This window comes from Pungitius pungitius, chromosome 3 (assembly GCF_949316345.1).
Source record: "Pungitius pungitius chromosome 3, fPunPun2.1, whole genome shotgun sequence".
NCBI lineage: Eukaryota > Metazoa > Chordata > Actinopteri > Perciformes > Gasterosteidae > Pungitius > Pungitius pungitius.
Window position 1 is genome coordinate 4276598 of NC_084902.1, and position 20860 is coordinate 4297457.

Below are 20860 nucleotides of genomic sequence, written 5' to 3' on the forward strand. Positions count from 1 at the left end.
CCCCTTTTCTTTCTGACCGCGGTCGTGAGTTCTTCACATGACGTCATATGTAATGGTGGCCAATTTGCTGTACCAAATTATGATTAAAATATATGTTTGTCAAGTAATTAGAACCAGTCCTCAACGGGTGGAAGGCATGATCATATAGTCGGTGAATTAATTGAATAGTACTACTAAGAGGTGAGTTGTATGTACTCAAGTTATTTAAAGAAACCATTTATTGTACTTTATAATTCTACCCTACTTGGATTAATAAATCGCTTTTATTTCATTAAATCTGATAATTAATACAAAATGCAAGACAACTAAATAGCCCACCCGTGTATTTTATTCCATTAAGCCACCTGGCAATACATAAAGAAAATAAAATGAACCCTAACTTTACCACGTATGTGATGTAGACTACACGTTAATGGATTAACAATTATAATCCAGTAATACATTTTGTTTCTACAAACGGTCTCTTTATTTTTTATTACAATTTATATCCTGGGCAAATAACTTTCCTACTACTTTTCACATTCAGGTCCTCAAGAGACAGTTTAGGATTGCAACCAAATTAGTCAGACATTTAATCTGCTCCTCTATTTCAGAAACAGAACATTCCTACTATTGACATCAATACTTCTCACATGTGTGTACTTTCAGGTGAAGAGAATATGTTTGATCACTTAAAAATCAATTCAGATTCACTTATTCAACTTGCCAATGTCTTTGTTTGAAATGTGATATATATATATAAATCATATATTTATTATATCCATTTCACTGACGCACTTGTAGTTCTATCAGGTCAATGTTACACAACCCGGTTATTATATTATACAAGTGGAGGCTTCAAATAAACCTAGTGGGCTTCTCTCTCTGCCTTAAATTTGATAATTGTTAGTTATTTAGTTGTGCAAATAAAGAAATTTCTAAATGGGAAACTGCTCAGAGGCCTAGAAGTTGTTTACTTTATTTATTTACACCGTGCATACTCAAAGCCCTGTAGACTTGTAATTTAAGAGCTGCAGGAATGTTTTTTGGTGAAGTCCAATCCCCATTGCAACAAAGTTTAACATACTATATACATTATTATCCTTATATTACGGACAGTGTTTTAATAGTCCTCTCATGAAGTAAACAGAAAATGGGTCATTAGCATCACACACACACACACCTTTTTGGCCAAACACATTGCATGTTGAGACAGAACTAGGAGTTGTGCTCAAGTAGAACCGATGAAACGACTCAACTGCTTGTCAGTTATCACTCACACAATTAAAGTGGAAAAAAGCAGCAATGATTGATCCGAGTTTGCGAAAACATTTGAGTGTAATTAAATTGTTGCTAAACACATTTCAGAGGAATTCCCACTTTTAATATTCATAACAAAAAACATTTTTTCTTTTTTTCTTCTTTTTTTAAAAATTGATGAAACTGTACACTGGAAGAGAAATCCCAAAACCGCAATGTGTATATTGACAAATATGCGCGTTACATTTTGCAGACAGAGGGGAAAATACAGTAATCCAAAAAAAGAAAAGAAACTAAAGATAAACCACCATGAGTGATACGTTTTGTTTTGAGCACAGAGAGTATGGATTCATCTAATCATCCACAAATGTACCATCACTGACAGCAAATAAAAACAAAAACATGTCCAGTACTAGTGAACGTGACTAAAGTGAACATCGTGAAGAGGACTCTGCCTTGATCACAGCTCAAACTTTCAATCAGCCTATTTCCTATCAAACACGTATTACAATGTATTAAATTCCAAACAGTACAGGTTACAAAACTCCCTCAAGACGCCTGGGGGATGTTTCAGGTAAACTCCCCCGAAGTTGAACATTTAATTCCTGATATAGGCACAACTTCATGTCATGCAGAAAAACTACAACCTAAAAAAGGCTAAATAAAATCAGAGAAACAAGAGAAAAATAACCCAACATCATGACTGAGAAGCCATGAAACTGAATGGAATTTGTTGTCTTTTTTAAAAATGCATTTCTGCAATCAAATGCCTAAAAACATAACCGTCTTATGAAAATAGTAGATAAAAATATTCTCTGCATTGTACAAGAAACGAGGTACAGGGAGCCCTGGCAAGCGAGTCTTGGGGGGGTCACAACTACTCTGCATCCTTTTCTTCCTCGTCGTCCTCGTCCTCCTCCTCATCATCATCAGCCTTGTCCTTTGCATCGTCTACTGCTGCAGCCTTCTGAAGGATGGAGAAAACGTGCATCGTCATTTCGGTGCCCTTTGAAGATTGTTGCGAGTCAAGAAAAAGAAAGAAAAAAACTTGCAATACCTCCTCGGCTTTCCCTTCTCCGTTTTCTGCAGGTGTCTCTTCCTTCTCGACCTCGGGCTCTTCTTTCTTCTCGACCTCAGGCTTGGCCTTTGCTGGTGCTTTGGCTGCTTTTTTGTTCTTAGGAGGTGCCTGCCATGCCGGGCACAAAGGGAGCGGTGTAAAACACACGGTGAAATGCTCGCAACAGAGACGTGAACATACATATTAATTCCAACCGTGCTCTTGTTCACTCTGTTTACCTTTTTCTTTTCTGGCAAAGGTTCTGGCTGTGACTTCTGTAGCTGAAATACACAATACAATTATTGGCATGTCGCACAAACAAAATAAGGATAGTATCAATAAAATATGGACAGATTTTATTACTTACCCCTGACAACCGTGTTGACTTTCTCTGTGGCTGCTGAAGAACAAACACAATAGTTTAGTTGTTTGAGAGTCACATATACAGTATTACAATGTTTGGTTACACTAGTATTAGTAATAAAGCTTTGAAAAATATTAGCAAGATTAAGTGTGGGCTCAAGTCCATGTAAAAATGCAGATTGGCCCCCAACTGTGTAGACTGAGTGCTGTTTTCATACATTATAGGCCCTGGTGAGACCAGTGACGGTGCATAGTTTAATACGGTCGTCATGGTTGCAAAGGTCAATTATCACTACGAGGGATTTTGTAGCAAAATGCCATGGACCCAACGAGATGGGTTTGACCCAAGAGATGGGCATCAAATCACTTGAGCAGCTGGGCACTCTAAGGGTTAAGTGGCAATAAGAAATCAATTGGGGAGAGGGTGGGGACTCTATAATAAACAGCGCCCTCTAGAGGATGGGCAGCTCCATGAGCCCAATAGACTCTCGGTACAAACTGTAGATTTTATTTTAAACGACATTGTCGTCATTTGCGTCACAGTTCCGCCGCTTGCACGGTTTGAACTGGGCCGCATGTTGTAATATATATTTTAAAACAGTCAATATCCAACAGACTTGCTCTTTGTCGCCACAGAAACCAGGACAAAATGTTCATTTGGGTGCAGGTTGAGGATGTCACCGCCAGTTTTGAGGCAGCTCGCGAGCCAAGAGCCGGATACTAACCTCTGAGGTGACGTCGGAGCTGGACTGGAAGAGAGAGAGAGACAAGAAGAAATAAATTAAAAGGAAGAAAAAAAACATGCCATTGACGAGGGCGATAATGTGGGCGTGTAACGCGTGGGGGGATGGGCACCTCTCCCTCCCTCGAGTCACAAAGACATTATGCAACCTTTATGTGGGGAGGGGAGCAATAACACGGTATTTATCTACTTCTGGTTTATTCCCGCCACGCATAGCACCGTTCCCGAGGTGAACGTGTTTTTGTTGAGGAAGAATATGGTGGAGAGGGGGGGCGCTACTGGATAAGGTGGAAGCGGGGAGAGCCCCCTCCTCTCTCCGCGCTTCCATACATCAAATCAATGGCTCCGCTTCCATGATGCCAACGCGACTAACCATTGCACAAAAAGGTCAAATAAAAAGACACGACGACACGGGCTTTTGTTAGAAGTTACCGGATGTTTCGCTTTCTTTTCAAAGACATTTTAGCTGCCATGACGAGCAGGAATTAGAAAGACGCCCCGAAGCAGAAGCTTTACAGTCCTGGATGGAAGGACTACAGATCATTTAAAACAATGGGGAGATAACACCTCGACATGAACGGAGGGTAAATAACCAAGTTAACGTCGATAACCTACGTTTAGTTTCAGCCAGAGGAAAAGCTTTAAGAAATGTCCTTTTAATAGCAACCTGTTCATCGCGGTGGTTACACCCCTTTGTCTGATGTCAGCACACGGCGAAGACTAATTATTATCAACCCAAACCACCGCCATATTTGAGGTTTTAACAAATCTGCCGCCAAGTAGACGAAATGGAGGACATTTGCATTTTTTTTTAATTCTCCCCTCCCGATGAGAAAGCGCGTTGTGCTGCACCAAGTAAAAAGGCGCCACTTCCCTGTACCAACAGGGTGGACACGACGGACCTCATGCACGCACATGGACACATTGTAGCGAGCACGTATAACGCTACATTGAAGCGCATGCACCGCGGCAAATATATTTCGTAGGTGTGCTAAAATGCATTAAAAATATGGCATGTAAAAATCGTTTTTCACATAACGTACACGTGCTCAAACTTACTTTAGTTTTCCTTCCCATTGTTGTGGATGTTGTAGGACTGATGCGTATGAAAATAACGACGCAGCCTTTCACTGTTTGGGGAATGCTTGAAAAAAAAGCGATGTGGGTCAGCTGTACACCTCAGCCTTCACCTTCAGAGTCGTCTGTAACTTGCCATTAGCCCTTCGAGCTGTACTAGAACCACCTCGAACCGGATTGGATCAGCCCCTCTGTATATTTTATCCCTTATCCTACCAACCGGGCAGGGGGAGAGAGTTCCCCGCCCCTCGCTCCCGGTGATTGGCTTCGCGGCCGAGGCAACGCAGTTTTGAACCACAACATCTTACCTGTGTGGGCAGGGTAGTGTGCCAATCAGTCGGACCGAGCCTGCGCTCCCTTTTTAATCACGCCGTGCCCAGGGTGCGTGCAAGGAAGAAGGCAAAAAAAAACAACAACCACGTATCTGTTTGGGACATTGGATGTGAGATGCACAGGCGTGAACAAAGAAATATCCAAACAAAGCGTATTGACTGTGTGTAATGTCTCTTTTTAAATTAAATCCCCAATGCATACGAGTGTCACATATACATTATATTCCATATAACCTGAGGATCAATCCCACAGAAAATAAATCAACATGGACGGTGAACACATGGAACACTTTCCCATTCAAATCTTATTTTACGGGCGTTGTAATACAGACATTAAAACCGATGGCCACTGCCGTCGTAACGACGACGTTTCTTATAAGAAAACCGCCATTACCAGAATAACCAGCACGGCCGTATTACTATGCAACTTTCACTGTAACATCGCCCTGCCTGCAGCTCCACCGCTGCTGAGCGGAGAAACAAACATGGCGGCCGGCTACGCGTGGCTCCTTGTGCTGGGGTCGGTTTTTTTGTGCAATCTCATGAAAAGCCTCCTGCCGACCATATCCTCTTTCGTGAGTAGGACCCTCGAATACATTAACCGTGTGCGGCTCAAAGGCAACAGCGGCAACTCGCATCGTGGGGTGCGGGCCGACTCGCGCTACGTTGGCTTCGTCTCACAGTCGGCAGACTATTGTTGACTAGCTTAGCTGTTAGCTCGTGGCTAGCTACTGCTAGCTGCGGGTGTGTAGCTAACCGTTAGCTTTAAGCAGCCTGGGTTGGGTTAACCGGGATCCTGCTTTAGTGGGGAACATGTTGTGCCACATACTTGTTCAAATGTCAAAAGGGCGATGGTTACGTTGGGAAACTGCAGCGTTAACTACTAAAGAAAATAGCGTACATGAATTGAAATCCAAAAGCTAGTCGTTACATAAACATATGTTTTAATAACCACCTTTGATTGTCCAGCAGGACCATTAAGGGACTTGAGCCCCTGCACCCATCAATTAATTAATAACTCAGTAATAGTCACTCCGCTTCTTTCCAGCTCTCAAAGATGGTGCAGAAAGATGCTGAGCAGGAGAGTGAGATGAGGACTGAAGTCCAGGAGATGAAGAAGGAGCAGGCCTCAATCAGCATGATGGATGAGTTTGCTAGATATGCCAGACTAGAGCGCAAAATCAACAAGACGACAGACAAGCTGAAAACACATGGTGAGACACAAGTAAAAAAAAACATAATATCTACATGAGGCAACAATATGAGTTATGACCTCTCGACAGTTGCAGGACCATTTGTTTTGTATCAGCGTTCCTGTTATTCAGTCCACCCCATAAAGGTTCACAGATCAACCAAAAAGCAGCAGCCACTAGAGGGTTGGGATGACACACTGGGGTTCACTGGGAACAGCTGCTGCCTGTTACTGCCCTTCACACACAGCCTCAGGGTTATCTGGAGCACAAACAGCGAGTGGCTTTCAGTCAGAATGTCAATATGATGACAGCCGAGCAAAGACTCGTACAGATTGTTTCTGATTTGATTTCTCTTAACTGCACATTGACAATTTTAAACTAAAGAAAAGTCCATTCAACCTGGTTAGTCGGTGATGAGAGTTAAAGTTAAAGAAGACAGCATCCAAACTTATTTTCACTGTGGTCTGCACCTCTCCAGCTCTCATAGAGGCTGCCAAATACTTTAACAGCGGTGTATTTTCTGACTTTTGCAGTGAAATCGAGAACAGCGCAACAAGCCAAGATGAAATGGGTGGTGAACATCGTCTTTTATATACTGCAGGTAAGTGGGACTCGTGAGGTGATTGATTGATTGTAGATTCTCATGTTACTGAGAGAGACACAAAGAGCTACTTAAGTACCCAAATATGTAAGTACGGACCATCTGTTTGACACGCAGCCGCCAATTAATGTTATTTGTGCAAGTACCGTAAGTAATTCTGACCCATTTGGAAGGGCAATATGAAGCTAATCAAATAGCCAACCAAATAACGTTAGCTATTCATACTGACATTCAGTTTGTTTTATTTGCCAGGCGGCTCTGATGATCTCCTTGATATGGAAGTATTACTCTGATCCTGTGACAGTGGTCCCTAGTAAATGGATTGCCCCAGTGGAGCGCCTGGTGGCCTTCCCAACAGGAGTTGCAGGTAATTCAATTGTTTCTTTGGTTTTCTTTTATTCTATCAAAAATATACACATGGAAACTCTTCTACAACTATATAGTATATACAACTATAGCAGTTTAGTGGTTGTACTGATTGAGACAATGCTGATGTCTGTGTATAGGCTGCTTTACCCTGGTGATGGATTGACAGAGCTGTTCTTTCCCTTCAGGTGGAGTGGGAATCACATGCTGGCTGGTGGTTTGTAACAAAGTGGTTTCGCTGGGTCTCCATGCCGTCAGCTAGAGACCAACGCAGCGGTTCTCTTAACGTGTCGCTGAAAATTCAGTTGATGAGAGCCTTATTTTGTGTTAATTTATTTTCTGCTACGTCAGGCCACCGTTTAAAAGTATTGCATTTCTGCATTGACTCGTATTGCAACTTGTTTTTTTGGGGGGGGGCTGGTGGGGGTTGGGAAGAGAATTTTTATGATTTTGGGAATGTTTTGACAGAATTGGACCAAAAGAGTGGTTTTGAAATGTTGAGATTCCTTTTTAAGAAAATAAAACATCAAGAAAAGATTGTAATGTTATTATTATTCAAATTGAAACAGACTAAAACAAAGCATTTGCTCAAACAACAATTTATTCAGAGGAATACTTAAATATTACAAAATCTTTCGCCACTACAGATGAAATCTCATCCCTGTTTCCTCTTCGTATGGCAGGAAGTGTTTCTGACATTAGAGACCTCCGCCCTGTTTAGTCACATCTAGGCAATCATTGACTTTACTCGGCTCTCCATCAGCCTGCTCTCTCTCTCTCTCTTTCTTTCTTTCTTCTTTTGTTACTCTCTCTCTGCTTTCTTCACCGCTCCTGGATTCCCCAGCTTGAAGACAGAGATCACCAATCCCACTGCTGCTGGTCTCCACTTTGATTGGGCTCCTTGCGGTTGTAGAGGGACCTTAAGTCCACTCCCCTGTGGACGGGTATTCCGTTGTGCAGGTTCTCAATAGATTGTGGGAAGCTGTAGTCGCGTCTGATTTTGGGGAGCTTGTACCCTTTTCTCTTGGGTTGGGTCAAATTCTGAGACTGTTCCGATATCGGCGACGTCTGGTTCTCGCGTGCCTCTGTTTTCTGTTTCCTGCACACCGGGGGAGCCTCTGGGGCCTCTTTGACTTCAGCACACCTTTCCTCTGTTTGATGTTCTTCTAAACAATTACTATGATCACCGGTGTCTGAAAACAAATATTTAGCTCCATTAAAAAGACGCCAAAGTAAGTGTGCTCTCCATGGTGTGCGTTGTCATGTGTGAGACTTGTAGGTGGATTAATACCACTAAGGTACTTTATCTTCCAACAACTTTGTATGTGTCCATTGCTTGTGTTCATTATTACTATTATTATTATTATTATTATTGTGTAACATGAATAACTGCTCACCTGCACATGTCTCCGTTTCCTCCGGGTGATCCACTTCTAATGAAACTTTCTCAGAAACCTCTTTCTTTGGATTTTCTACAGCCAATGACATCCGCACTGGATTGTGACAATGCTGAAATGATATACAGGCTTTATTAATGAGAGAAAAATCTTAAACCTCTTGGAGAATAAAACAAATTCATAAATGACTAAAAATATTCATTTGAAAATATTGACTAATTGATTGTCTTGAATGTGTTTGCTTTAATTCCTCATTTGTGTGTAATATAACTCACAAAGTGAGGCTAGGCGGTTTGATGAGTTTGCATTTTAAAGTGCTTCCCAAATTAAACAATCCATGTAAGCCAAATAAATAAATCCATATTGAATAAAGTATGATTAAAATGTAGATGCTAATATCAGAACGTATTCATAGAACAGAATCAAATTAATGTGTTTTAGTGGGCAGCTTGTGCATTTATGCCAAATTCTGAATGATATACAGGCCCTAGATTTAATAGGCCGGAAGTTCTTGATAAACTGCAATTGTGAGACTACGTGTTGGTCAATCAAGTAAAAAGAGTGACAATAATGGAGAAGGACTTTATATAAGTGTATGATTTTAAAATTGAACATTCTTTTCTTTGGGAGGATTCTTTATTGATGAAAACAAGCTTAGATGATACTGTATTTCTGGTATGCTGCACAAAGGTTAAGTGGCTTTCATAAGTTACACTGTGGTTCTTTTCCAACAATTAAACTAATAAAAGTAAGAAAACGGGTCAAATAGTTTGATGAAAAAACCCTGAAAGGACACCATGCAATACTTAAATCCTACCTGGTTCACAGACCTCCCCAGCTCCTCTAGCCTCTCCTCCGTCTCCCTATATTCTAAGATCGGAAGACTCCCGACTGCCGTGGGGAAGAGGACCAATGCATCTGTTTGAACCATCTTGCTTTTTCTTTCTGTGTATCCGAGAAAGAAAAAAAAACTCAGTTGAAAATGAGACACAACAAATGTGATATGACCACACTGAGTTAGAGTAGGTTGTTGTGTTTGTTTACCTTTTTTAGAAGGTCTTTTTAGGAACCTGTGGGAGTAGATGTTGTGTGTTTCCAGTTCTCTCTCTCTATCCTGTAGAGGGGAAACAAAATATACATGTTAGAAATATATTAAAATCTATGTCTAGTTCAATTTACAATATCTGGTGATCGTAGACCACCATGTAGAGATAACAGCATCAAACAGAAGCAAGGAGCGTTCACTAATAGAAAATATAATGGAAAACGTGTGTGATGTTAAGTAGAATAAAGCAAAACATTGTCACTACGGGATGCAATCCCCTGCAAAACTGCTACGACCACGTTGAACAGCTTGAAAATAACCATGTTAACAAGGATTAAAGTACGTTTAATGCTGTAAAGAATATCGCCTGGGAAAGAGGTCTTTTAAAACTTACTTGAACATCGTTGTTTAACTGACATATTTGCGTTTGCAGATGGAAGGATATCTTTCTCGCCTCGCTGATCTTTCTTTGCTCAGTGGCTATTTGTCGACTGAAAGAGGCTCGGCACAATTCAAGATTCTTCTCCAAGTCCTAAGACGTCGCGTTTAAGAAGAAACAAAGGGAATGAACACGCCCTGTTTATTTGTGTTGAGATCCACACATTTCTAAGTGATGCTATGAGATTTGCACACTCACACGACTACCCCAGACATATACAACTCAGACCAGTATCACCCAGCACTATCCCACCCTCCTGCTCCTCCATACCAGTATCCGCTTGCCCTTGTCCTCCAGCGCTGCAGAGGCCCGGGTTAGCCGGACGGCGAGTTCCTCCCTCTCCAGCAGGCTGCGATCCTGATTGAGCTGCTGCAGGTGCTGGAGACTGCCCCTTGTGCTCCGCAACTGGTCTTCTGTGCTCTGTAGCCGCCTTGCAAGATTGTCACGACAGGCGCGGACTTCGCGGAGCGTCCCCTGCAGGCCCCGGGCCTCGTTGCTGTGGTTGGTGAGGATCTGGGAATAGGAACGGCGTCAAGAGGGATGATTAGAGAATAGCTGTGGTGCTAAAAAAAAAAAAAAAAAAACATTCATTTTAAATATATATATAAATGACTTGACAGAGGAACTTTTAATTCAATCAAGGACCAAACCAACCAACCAACCAACCTGGGAGAAGCTGCCCTTCGACTCTTGGAAGTGCTCCAGCGCCGCCGTGTGGCGATGCTGCAGCCTCTTCAGCAGCTTGATCTCCGTCCTGGCTTCGCTCAGCTGCTGCTTTAGATCCCACACCTGGTTCTTGAGGTCCCCGATGGAGTTCAAATCGGCGGACGGGATGCCAGGCTTTGACACCGGCTTGGGCTTGATTGGAGGCCACTTCAGGACATTGCGGTTTGCAGCGTAGTTTGTCTTTTGCTTGTTGGGGCCATGTGTATTTTTACCTAAAGAAGAGAAAAACACACAATAGTATGAGATTCATTCTATGCATTTCATTTTGTATGCATAGACAACACAAGTTCTATCACACAGCTAGTGAACAAATTCAAATAATAAAATTCAAATAATGCCTTTTTTTCTTCTGCACGTGTCCGGTCCCAGGCACTTGTCTGTTGTCTTGGCTTTTGGGGCCTTGTCTGTAAGCGTGTCATCCTGGTCTTCAAAGTCAGATGTGTAGTTGGATCTATTGGAGTCACTTTGCAGTCTGCAGGGGGAGGACCATCTGGAGGTGTCAGTGCTGGATATCACAACATCACTGTCGCCCTCCTTCATGTGAGCAACATGCCTCTGGCTCTGCATCACTTACTTCACTTCCTCTGCAAAGGAAATGATTTTTATGTGATTTTACACAAAGAAAATATTATTTATGATGGAGATAATTTTCTCGTTTGAACAAAAAAAATAAGCTTTCAGGGTGAATAAACCAACTTTATATTGTTTTTTTTTTTCCGGAGTTCAGTAAAAATATAGTCCTTGTTTAGAATTGAACAAGAAAAACCTTTTGACATTTCCTCCATTAGAATTTCTTAGGTTAATTTCTGTCGCCGGAGAAAATAAGAGCATCATACCTTTACATGCAAATAATCTTTCTCTCGTGCTGCAGGCCGCTCACTGTGGAGGTTATTCACTTTTAAGCTAGCTAGCTAGCAGCGAAGCTAACGGTACATTATTTTGACAACGGTTGCTGGGGGCCTTTTCTGAAATTATTAAAAACCTGCCACGGTTGTCACGGTAACCAGCGGAAATATTTGTTTAGAAACCACTCAAAACTTAGAGGGAAACACTTTAAAATATGAAATTATATTTAATGATTCATAAAAATGTAAAACGATAAAAAAAGACACTTAATGTTGTTGCCAGTTTCAGGCGCCCTAAACGGGCCCAAGCGAAGCCCGACAGCCTGTAGTGGCGGTCAGTGCTATTTCTGTCCATATATGCACTCGGCGGGGGACATGTAGGACAGGACTCCACCGTCCCCCACGCCGACGGACAGCTGAAGTTGCCAATCAGTCGGCGTGGTGCTGCGCCCCTACGGGCCGGGCAACCAATCCAGAGCCAATGGAGCCAATGGACCAAAATAACCGCAGCAGTGTGTGTGTGTGTGTGTGTGTCTCCGTCCCGGGTGAGCTCTAATAATAGAGGAGGCCGCCTGCTCCTTTAAGACCCCACTTGTTGAACAGCCTGCTCCACGCGACATATTGTAACAAAAAATGGTTATCAAAGTGTTTCTCGCGTCGGCGTCGGGGTCCACGGCGGTGAGTATTCGGCCCCTCGACCCGTCCTCCTCCTCCTCCTCCTCCACGGGTTGGAGACACTTCTTTAAACCGAGCAGAACTTTCCCTCACACCAACCAGAAGAACCTCCACACTGAATGTCACCCGTGTGTGATTTCTCGCATACGTCGAATGATGGAGGCTTAGTTTTTATCCTTCGGCGGTGTTACGGTGCTTTTTAGTTACCTCGCAAGTCGATGCGATTCACAACGGGAACTTTTTTTTTCTTTCTTCCGCGGGGGGCTCCAAAAGTGTTTCATAGTCCCGGAGCCCCGGGACGGAGAGACGCTTCAGTCCACGGAACCGGTGTCTGGCCCTCGCGAACAGCCTGTTGTCGCAGTACCGGTGATCGGATATATATATATTGGAGCAAATGTTTACACACTATAGAGGGCGGAATTCATCTTCTGGATGTGCTTTTTGACAAAGCTAATTAAGCACAGAGGCGGCGCGGTGTCCCAGCAGTGAAAGTCTGGTTCTGTCCTCAGAGTGCATTTTATTGGTCTTAAAAAAAAATCACCAAATTAGTAGATTACTTATTTTGATCTTATTCGTTTGAACATAGTGAAAAGAAGATCATCACTTTAACACTAAAAATATTTCTTCCTATTATGTTACCTGTCAAACCAGTTGTCCAAAATTAGCAATACATCCAATTTACACCAAGATATTTGGCATTCATATTGAATAAAAAAATTGAGCAACTAATCAAAATAGTTAGTAATGGTTTAAGTCCCAGTTTATATGTTTGGTTCGGGGGGACGTTAGACAGAATCATTACAAATTTCCATCTTTTTCCCCCAACACGCCGTGCGATCAGCAACGGTTTTCTCAATCAGTGTGATATTTGTTTCCTCCGCCACTCCCAGATCAAGAAGAAGCAGCAAGATGTGGTCGGCTTCCTGGAGGCTCTTAAAGTGGACTACACTCAGCTGGACATCGCCTGCAACGAGGACAACCGCATGTGGATGAGGGAGAACGTCCCGGAGGAGAAGAAGCCCGCAAACGGCATCCCCCTGCCCCCCCAGATCTTCAACGAGGGGGACTACTGCGGGGTGCGTGCGCAAACGCGTTCCCATAGCAAGCACTCGTTTTTTTTTTTATTTGGTGTAATTTGTAATTAAATCCGCATGATGAGTAAAAGGGGGAATGGAAGACGCGGTGAGCTGCTGAAGAACGTTCTCTTTTTGTTTCTCAGGATTATGAAACATTCTTCGATGCCAAGGAGGACAACATGGTGTATTCCTTCCTGGGCCTGCCTCCTCCTCCCGGGTCAAAGGTTGGAACTATTTTCTTCTGAACTAAAAAAACATGTTATTTCATCCCCACTATGACTGACTGTAAATCTGCTGTGCAGCAAACCAAAAAGCTTATGTATTGTTTCTGCTTGATAAATCACTTCCACTATGTATAGAATATCAATTAAACAACTCCAAAGTGTGCACAGGGCTTGAAAGGAACATCAAATAGCAGTAAATATGATATGTTTAAAAATGTTATTACTATGTCATGCATACATCTCGCTTGCAGTCCACATGGGATCACGAGACAGAAACACTGATTTAAACCCGATGCACAATGCTGCACACGCATTTCCAACCAGCACGACACTACTCCGACGCCCCCGGCAGGCGGCGCACAACGCACATGGTCACGTTGTCAGATGTTGACGCCTGACGACAAAATTCCTCGGTACTGCAACGTATGGAGCGCATATGCAACTGTAACCTTAAACCTGTTGGCGTTAATACAAACCTTGTGTTCTCTGGGGCAGAGAGGACATGTTGGCCGGTGATCTAAGTAGTTAGAAGCCCTGACTCCGTGTGATGCACTTTTGGTTGAACCCGATCATTTCGTTGACACCAGGAGGCAGGACAGGCCGACCCGCCTCTCGTGGTGGAGAACGGGACCTGCGGCGAGGGAGCTAATGCAGAGGAGGGCCCAGATGAATCAATAGTAATGCCGTCGATACTTCCACCCTCTCATGCCCCCCCCCCCCCCCCCCCACAGCTTTCCTCTCCCGTATCTCTTAACTTTTCCTCTCCACCCAGCCGACAATAACTTCTCTCCGTACCCGTCCACTGGAACCCTCTTAACTTCCTCTCATCACAGCTCACTAACGATTTGGGAGTTCCGCATGAGAGATCAATCCTATTCATAAATAACACAACATTGACTTATTATTAATTTGCTTTTGTAAAAGGTGGTGTTTTGTTTCATTTTTGTGATTTTATCCAATGTGCACTTAAACAAAAAGCATGTATTGTTTTCGATGCTTTCAGTCACCTTCTAATAATTTTCCTCCCAAACGAGAATCTCTGCTGGTCCTCTATTTCACAGCAGCATCTGCAATGTCATCGTGTCTATTCAGAGCTGTCAATCAAGTATCTGTGACTACGTTCTCACGGCTCGAAACCTAATTTTAGAATTGTCTGATTACATTTTGACCTGTAAGATTGAAACTATTTTTGCCCTTCCAGTGTAGGAGGGGGGTTTCTCTTCACAGATATTAGATTACAGATGTCTACAGTTCTGCTACAGATATCTGCAAAGTGAACTAAGGATATGGCTCGTTCCTGTTTCAGATATATGCAATTTAATTTGGACATTTAGGTCACGATCCGAGTATACAAAAGACGGAAATTTCTACAAAACGCGGGCACTTCTACCCCTACTCTGTTTAATCCCCTGACTAACACCCACTTTTTAGAGTTTCTGATCCTCTCCTACCGAGGAGCTGAGGGTCTTTCTAACGGTGGACCGTTCCAGCGTTCCAGGTCGCTCGTTTCCCTGATCCTCAGCTGTTGTTTTTTGCCACGCTGTAAGGCGGTTCCAGTGGAGGAGCGCAATGGGAATGCACACGGGGAGGAGGAGGAGGAGGAGCAGGTAGCAGAGGACGAAGTCACGCAAGGAGACGAGGAGGAAGACACAGACGGGATCACAGAAGAAACAGTAATTGCCCCTCAACTGCGATGCAGCCTCATCGTTTTGCCTCTCCCTCCGTTCCCTGAGTGTTTGGAATTGAATGTCTTCTCCTTCACCTTCCCATCATTCCCTCTTCCGTCCCTTTAATGTCCTTTTCTTCCATATTAAGGGTTTGCCTCCTCTAAGTGCCAGTGATCCTCGTATTGCATTAACCCCCGAAATTTGTAACTCTCCTCTTCACCATTCAACATTTAACCTTTTCACTGTTGTATTTTTCTAACGTTTTGTCGATTTTCTTTTTTGGGGTTTTCCACCATGTGTCTTCGTATTTTGCTGATGACGTTGTTGCCACTTGTCTTCCATCCCACATTTCACTGCATATACCCGATGACTATTAGCCGCCCAGGTCCAGGTCTGCCCCTCGGACTCCCCCAAACTCCTCCCGTCTGTGGTTCAGTGAGCCTGCTGTGTGGGTGCTTTGGTTTTAGTGTGAATATACAGTATGTGTGTGTGTGTGTGTGTGGGGGGGGATAAGTCCGTACTGTATGCACAGTCTGACATGTATGATGCTGATTGTCGTGTTTCTTCTGTCAGCAGGCCCAAGCAGAGGAACAAGAAGAAGAAGAGCAGGTAGGTTTATCAAAGGGTCACAAACACACCAATGTCTTCTTCTTCTGGGGATCGGAACATCTTACCTAAAATAATGATGACTAACATGAGCTGAACTTGTTCTGTGTCTATTAACTAATTTGTTTTAATTGTCATGTTGGAGCTGGATCGATAATAATGTTTTTTCAAAAGCATTTTCTCAAGGTGCTGCAGAGTTTAATGCTCGTGTTGTAAGAAACCAGAGAATTTCCATTAATGAGGATTTCTCTTCCCCTTTTGAAAGGAGTTACTCACTCAAACACGCATGTTGTTTTCAATTAATACTCACATGAAATTTGATGAAATATCTACATCCCTTTTTACCTGTTAATGTGAGCTAGTCTCAGCTGACCAATGCAAACCTCTAACGTCCTACTCCTTCCCTTTTCAGTCCAATGTATAGTATGTATATCTATGCACCCCTTTGACTGTGCACAAGCATTTAAATGCTTGAAACTTTATTTTTGTTAAAGTAATATTCAGTTCAGCCATTGTTTTCCATCTTCAAACCACCGGGAAAAGTATATAAAGAAGACATTTGGGGTTTGTGTTCCGGTCCACTGATTCAATTAGCTGCATCACTTTTAGGGGTCCTGCTGCAGTCTTGTTCCTGGTGCACGGCCTTTGACCCCTGTCTTTGCCCTCTTTTGTCCATCTCTTGGTCTTGCTCCCTCCAGGAGGAAGAGGATTTGCAGTCGGAGGTAACTGCGCGGCGGCGGCCATCGTCTCTTTCATTCATCGGCAGTGTGGGTTTGATGGTGCAGCGATGAGGGGAAGGCTGCTCTGGTATTCGGGGGGGGGGGGGGAATGGGCTGCTGTTCCCACTCGTCTGTGCTCTCTTCACAATGTGCTCACTTCCCCTTTTCTCCTCTCTCGCTCTTCATCACTTCTGCTCCCATTCATCTCCCGCTCTTCCTGCTAACATCCCGTTTTCTCCCCAGTTTCTGTAGCTGCCTCCTGACAACCTCAACCCTCCCCATGTAGTTATCCGTTTTAAATCCGAGGACTTTTCTATGGCGCATGCCTGTGCTGCTCTTTTGCTCCCCACACAGCTGGCTGACCTGCTATCTGTTATTTGCTCCTAGGAGGAAGAAGAGCTTCGGCAGCTTGAGGTAGATCCACTTGATGTTTCTATTATTAACCTGGTCCCAAACATTCCTCCGTTTCTTTTTACCGCTTCCTTCATCACTTGAAGACTTTCGCCATTAGGTTTGTGACCCTCCGAGGGGTGAGGAGTTACAATGAGATTGAGGACAACACTGTGGGCCATACCAAGAGGTTTTGCTCGCAACCTCAAGTGTGTGTCGTATCCACTCACCGATGCAGTGATGATTGACAGTATGACCTCCAGTGCTTGTCAATACAAGGATCAGTCCCTTTTTAAACGTCACTAGTTCGGTACTGCATTCTAGTTGGTGTGCAATGGATTTACCGGATGTTCTCAAAGTTGACTTCTGCATCCCTGTTTGCATTCACAAGCACACAGACACACCTGAGCATGCACTTACTTATGTCATCTCTTTTTTGGGGGCTGGAGAGGACGTGTCTCTCTCTCCCTTTTGTAAAATCATGTTTTTCTTTTCTTTAATTGACTAACTAAAAATCATTCTGAAAAGCGTCCCCATGCTCCCCAGCGGATGGGATGATGACGGAATGCACTCCAGCTAAATTGAGCACCACACACTCCCGAAACCAAACCCATGCGTTCTATCACACGTTGTATTCTCACACAGTATTATGAGGGAATGCTCAGCTTTGTTGGGACTCGTCTGTGAAGAACGTTGACGTGTCTCACCGCGCTGCTTCTAACTCTGGGTTAAGTTCCCAAGAGAATTTGGATTTGACCAGACAGCAGGATTAGAAATGACAAAACAAAAGTCCAGTTGATAAAATGCCTCCGTTGGACGCTCCAGCCTCGGCCTGATCTCCTGTCCCGTATGCTTCAGTGCTTTGCTCCGCCTTCTTTCCTTCGCTAGCTTTGCGTCATTTTCTTATTGTCCCGCTTCTCTTGCAGGAGGCAGACCAACAACGCTGTGAGGTCGTTTCTGTGGTTTTAGGAGTCCTGTGTTTTTTTTAAGCCATGTTAAATTTCGGGTCCTTCCCTGTAAGCTGCATGGATTTGTTGCTGATGTTGTGCCGCATGAGAAATATTAATTTGTTATTTCTTAAACCGTTGGATTTAGTGTGGTTTTCAAAAATGTCCACATACAGTCTGTCTGTTTTTATAAGGATTTATAACGGTGATCCTCTCACCCTCTGTGTGACATTTAATTACTAAACACCACGTGTTTCCCTCTTCTGTAGGAAGAAGAAGAGGCTGAAGCACAAGAGGTATGTATATATGCATTTGTATGCACGGTCTGACTGCACACAAAGACAATGCGGGTGTATGCACACAGTTCCAACGTCTCCATCCAAGTGCTCATGAAGTGCACAATGTGTGAATGAGACTCAGCTGGGATTTTCACAGATGATCATTACTCCATGATGCCATCCGACCACACAATAGTTGTTGTTGGTTTAGCGTTGCATTAAAGAACATTCCCCCAGCCGCTTTACTTATTTCCCCCCCCGATTGCCTTGAGAACAGGTTGAACATTTCCCTCGTCTACTAGATCTTCCCCCTCTTGAGCACCACTCTGGTCTCACTTAGGTCACCTGGTAATGAACAGAACTCTGTGGGAGATTATCTCCCTTTCTCTTGCACCTCACTCGGGTTACTTCTTCTCCATTTTTAACCTACCGGCCCCACCAACACCAGCAGGTGAATTCCTCTCACCTCGCTGTCATCCGCAGCGCTGCATCACGCGGCCCCTTGTCTTCTCTTTCCAACACGTCAAAGGACGAAGAAGGAGACTTGGAGGAAACACAGGTGGTGTCACAGCAACGAGGTCAATACATTTAGTCACATCTGAACAGCTGCCTGTGCTTGAAATGTTGTTCTGCTCTTATTGAGCTTGTGGGATGTGTGTGGGGGGGACACAACAGACACTTCAATAAGGGCCTCTTGATTATTTAGTCCCGGTTACTACTGATTTTTGGAGAGCAAATAACAGATTATTGAACACTTGTGGCTCTTTTAATTCCATCTGTCTGATGAATCATCGTGGCTTTTAGTTTGTGCAACAAACTAAGCAGATCCAACAGTGATCTGTTTGTCTTAAATCCACTAAGCTTACAGCCAAACTCAGGGATCCGACCCGACTTGAGAATTTGTCATTCATACATGATTCTTTCTTTTTTACCAGGACGAAGAGGCTGAGTAGTTGGAGCCCGAGGACCTCGTTGATGCCGACCTGCTACTATCCAGGTACAACACAGCTTCATGTCGGTGCTGTTGCTCCACCACTGGAGGGCAGTAACACGTTGTGGGAATTAGAAACATTGCAGCGGAGCACCAATAGGTCTTCTCGGTGTTACTCTGATATTTGTCATTCATGTAATCCCATGATTTAAACTGTGTGCTGCTTTTGTGTGGCTCTTGACCCTGCCATCAAACCAAAGGCTAATTACAGACGATTACTCAAACCCCCTCTGCTTTATCCACATTGTCGTCTTTGCGTAACGTTCTCGCCTTCGCACACAGGATGCAGGAATCTCATGCTGCCGCCCTCTTTGCCTCACCGGGGTGTTTTCCATTGTGCTTTCTTTACACTAAATAATGCAGCAGCTTTATTTACGAGGGATGGCCACCACTGGCTGCAGTCAGTGCACTGGATTCCTGGGGGATCGTCTGGAGCCACAACAGAAACATCCCACCGTTCCTCGTTTTCCTTTTTTTTTTTTTTTGTTCCTCCGAGGCAGTGATGATGATTATGTTGATGATGATGATAATAACAATAATCGTCATCTTCAAAGCAAGTCTTTAAGTCCCTGGTGTCAGGCATCAGTGACCTACTGCGTTAAGGCCCACGGTTGCGAGCTTCTCCTCCCTCAGCTGTCTCCCAAACCCTGCGTCACGCCTCGTTAGCGGAAGCTGCTAAGTGAGCTTCACATGTGCCTTCCGGAGGAGCGGGCACGCTGGGTGGCAGGCACAGGCGTAGCAGTGGCTGTCCCGGCCACCGCAGACCGTCTACTGGAAAATGTGTGACCCGGTTTGTCTTGTGTTTCAGCCCGAAGGAGCCTCCCGTTACGTCTCTCCCCGACGCTTGAACCCCTCCGTCTCTCCCCAAGGCCACGCTGGACCCCACTGGAAACTGTCGGTCATGTGCTTGGAGGCGCCGTCCAAAAAGTGAAAAGTCCGAACCCACATTTGCCCCCAACCCTCTTCCCCTTTGACTGCAATGTTGACTTAATTTTTATATTCTGCATAGACTGTAATGCAAGTGCGCAGAGTAGCCTAGAGGTGTCCGTTTTAATGAGTAGCTTTTGTAAAATGCAAAACAGTTATTTTCTTAGACACATTTCTCATGTTTCACTGTTAGAAATCCCAGTTTTCTAACGCAAACAGACAGTGACCTTTAGAAAGAATATTACCTTGGCATTTCTTTAGCTTGTGGCCTACTTCAGATTCAAAGGTTCTCTTTTGTGTTCAGCAGTTTTACCGATGTCGTGCCTTGTCGACTCTTTCCACCATTCTCTTTCCAAACTAAGACTTCTAACGTCCACATGAGAAAAGACTACTCGCGTACTTCAAACTACTCCACCAGCGCCACAATTACGTCTTCCAATACTGCTGTCTAATCAATGCACTTTGTTGAATGAAGAGTGAACCGTGTGACTAAGTCTTGGATGCAATAGGAAATGCAATAAAGTAGACTGGTATAAAAATAAACCTCAGTGGTTCCATTTCTTTATTTTGTACAAAGCTGTGTGTTGACATATTTATAGCTCATTGTGCAGGGTGAGCAGCCCAGAGCCAAACAGGAAAATACTTAAATGCTTTGTCCAGAGAGAGAGATCCTGGGAGAATAAGGAGGGCGGCACACGATACCGAAGAAATATATATTTAGTACTTTACAACACAATGTACGTTGTCAACAGGCTATAATAGGCTGTAGCACGTTAGCAAGAATAGCAAGGCATTTACTTTGGTTATTTAAAAAAGAAGATGTAACAAGCAGCTCACTGGTATTAACAAATATGTGTTCCTCATTTCCAAAATGACAAAAAACATAGAGTAAAAGTAGAGCTGTCGACATAAACGCGTTAATCTACGCGATTAATGTG

The 20860-nt window shown here is 43.6% G+C and overlaps 4 protein-coding genes across 7 annotated transcripts; 2 read left to right on the top strand and 2 right to left on the bottom strand.

Annotated features, from left to right (window-relative positions):
* Positions 1-442: 442 nt before the first annotated feature.
* Positions 443-4658, bottom strand: LOC119217736 (non-histone chromosomal protein HMG-14A-like). Of its 2 annotated transcripts, none has more exons than XM_037471736.2 (6): positions 4461-4658; positions 3385-3408; positions 2664-2693; positions 2536-2577; positions 2297-2425; positions 443-2206 (listed from the first exon to the last, which is right to left on the bottom strand). In XM_037471736.2, the coding sequence occupies exons 1-6, from the start codon at positions 4476-4478 to the stop codon at positions 2117-2119; spliced, it is 333 nt and encodes a 110-aa protein (XP_037327633.1). In that variant the 5' UTR covers positions 4479-4658; the 3' UTR covers positions 443-2116. The 2 variants fall into 2 exon arrangements, with proteins under 2 accessions (XP_037327633.1, XP_037327551.1); XM_037471654.2 differs by having other exon boundaries at positions 2664-2696; positions 4461-4656.
* Positions 4659-5217: 559 nt separating this feature from the next.
* Positions 5218-7566, top strand: get1 (guided entry of tail-anchored proteins factor 1). The gene is made up of 5 exons (XM_037470562.2): positions 5218-5385; positions 5859-6024; positions 6537-6604; positions 6857-6971; positions 7159-7566. The coding sequence occupies exons 1-5, from the start codon at positions 5296-5298 to the stop codon at positions 7230-7232; spliced, it is 513 nt and encodes a 170-aa protein (XP_037326459.1). The 5' UTR covers positions 5218-5295; the 3' UTR covers positions 7233-7566.
* A 261-nt stretch (positions 7567-7827) lies between these two features.
* On the bottom strand, positions 7828-11117 carry LOC119216701 (lebercilin-like protein). Its single transcript, XM_062561632.1, has 8 exons — positions 10916-11117; positions 10518-10789; positions 10122-10364; positions 9807-9944; positions 9412-9481; positions 9185-9312; positions 8368-8479; positions 7828-8163 (listed from the first exon to the last, which is right to left on the bottom strand). Exons 1-8 carry the CDS (start codon positions 11115-11117, stop codon positions 7829-7831), a joined length of 1500 nt encoding a protein of 499 aa, XP_062417616.1. The 3' UTR covers position 7828.
* An 828-nt stretch (positions 11118-11945) lies between these two features.
* sh3bgr (SH3 domain binding glutamate-rich protein) lies at positions 11946-20478 on the top strand. Of its 3 annotated transcripts, XM_037470688.2 has the most exons (9): positions 11946-12100; positions 12988-13173; positions 13317-13397; positions 13985-14074; positions 14945-15070; positions 15638-15673; positions 17996-18022; positions 18940-19001; positions 19804-20478. In XM_037470688.2, exons 1-8 carry the CDS (start codon positions 12056-12058, stop codon positions 18955-18957), a joined length of 609 nt encoding a protein of 202 aa, XP_037326585.2. In that variant the 5' UTR covers positions 11946-12055; the 3' UTR covers positions 18958-19001; positions 19804-20478. The 3 variants fall into 3 exon arrangements, with proteins under 3 accessions (XP_037326585.2, XP_037326713.2, XP_037326888.2); XM_037470816.2 differs by lacking the exon at positions 14945-15070; XM_037470991.2 differs by lacking the exons at positions 13985-14074; positions 14945-15070 and having other exon boundaries at positions 19804-20477.
* Positions 20479-20860: the final 382 nt, after the last annotated feature.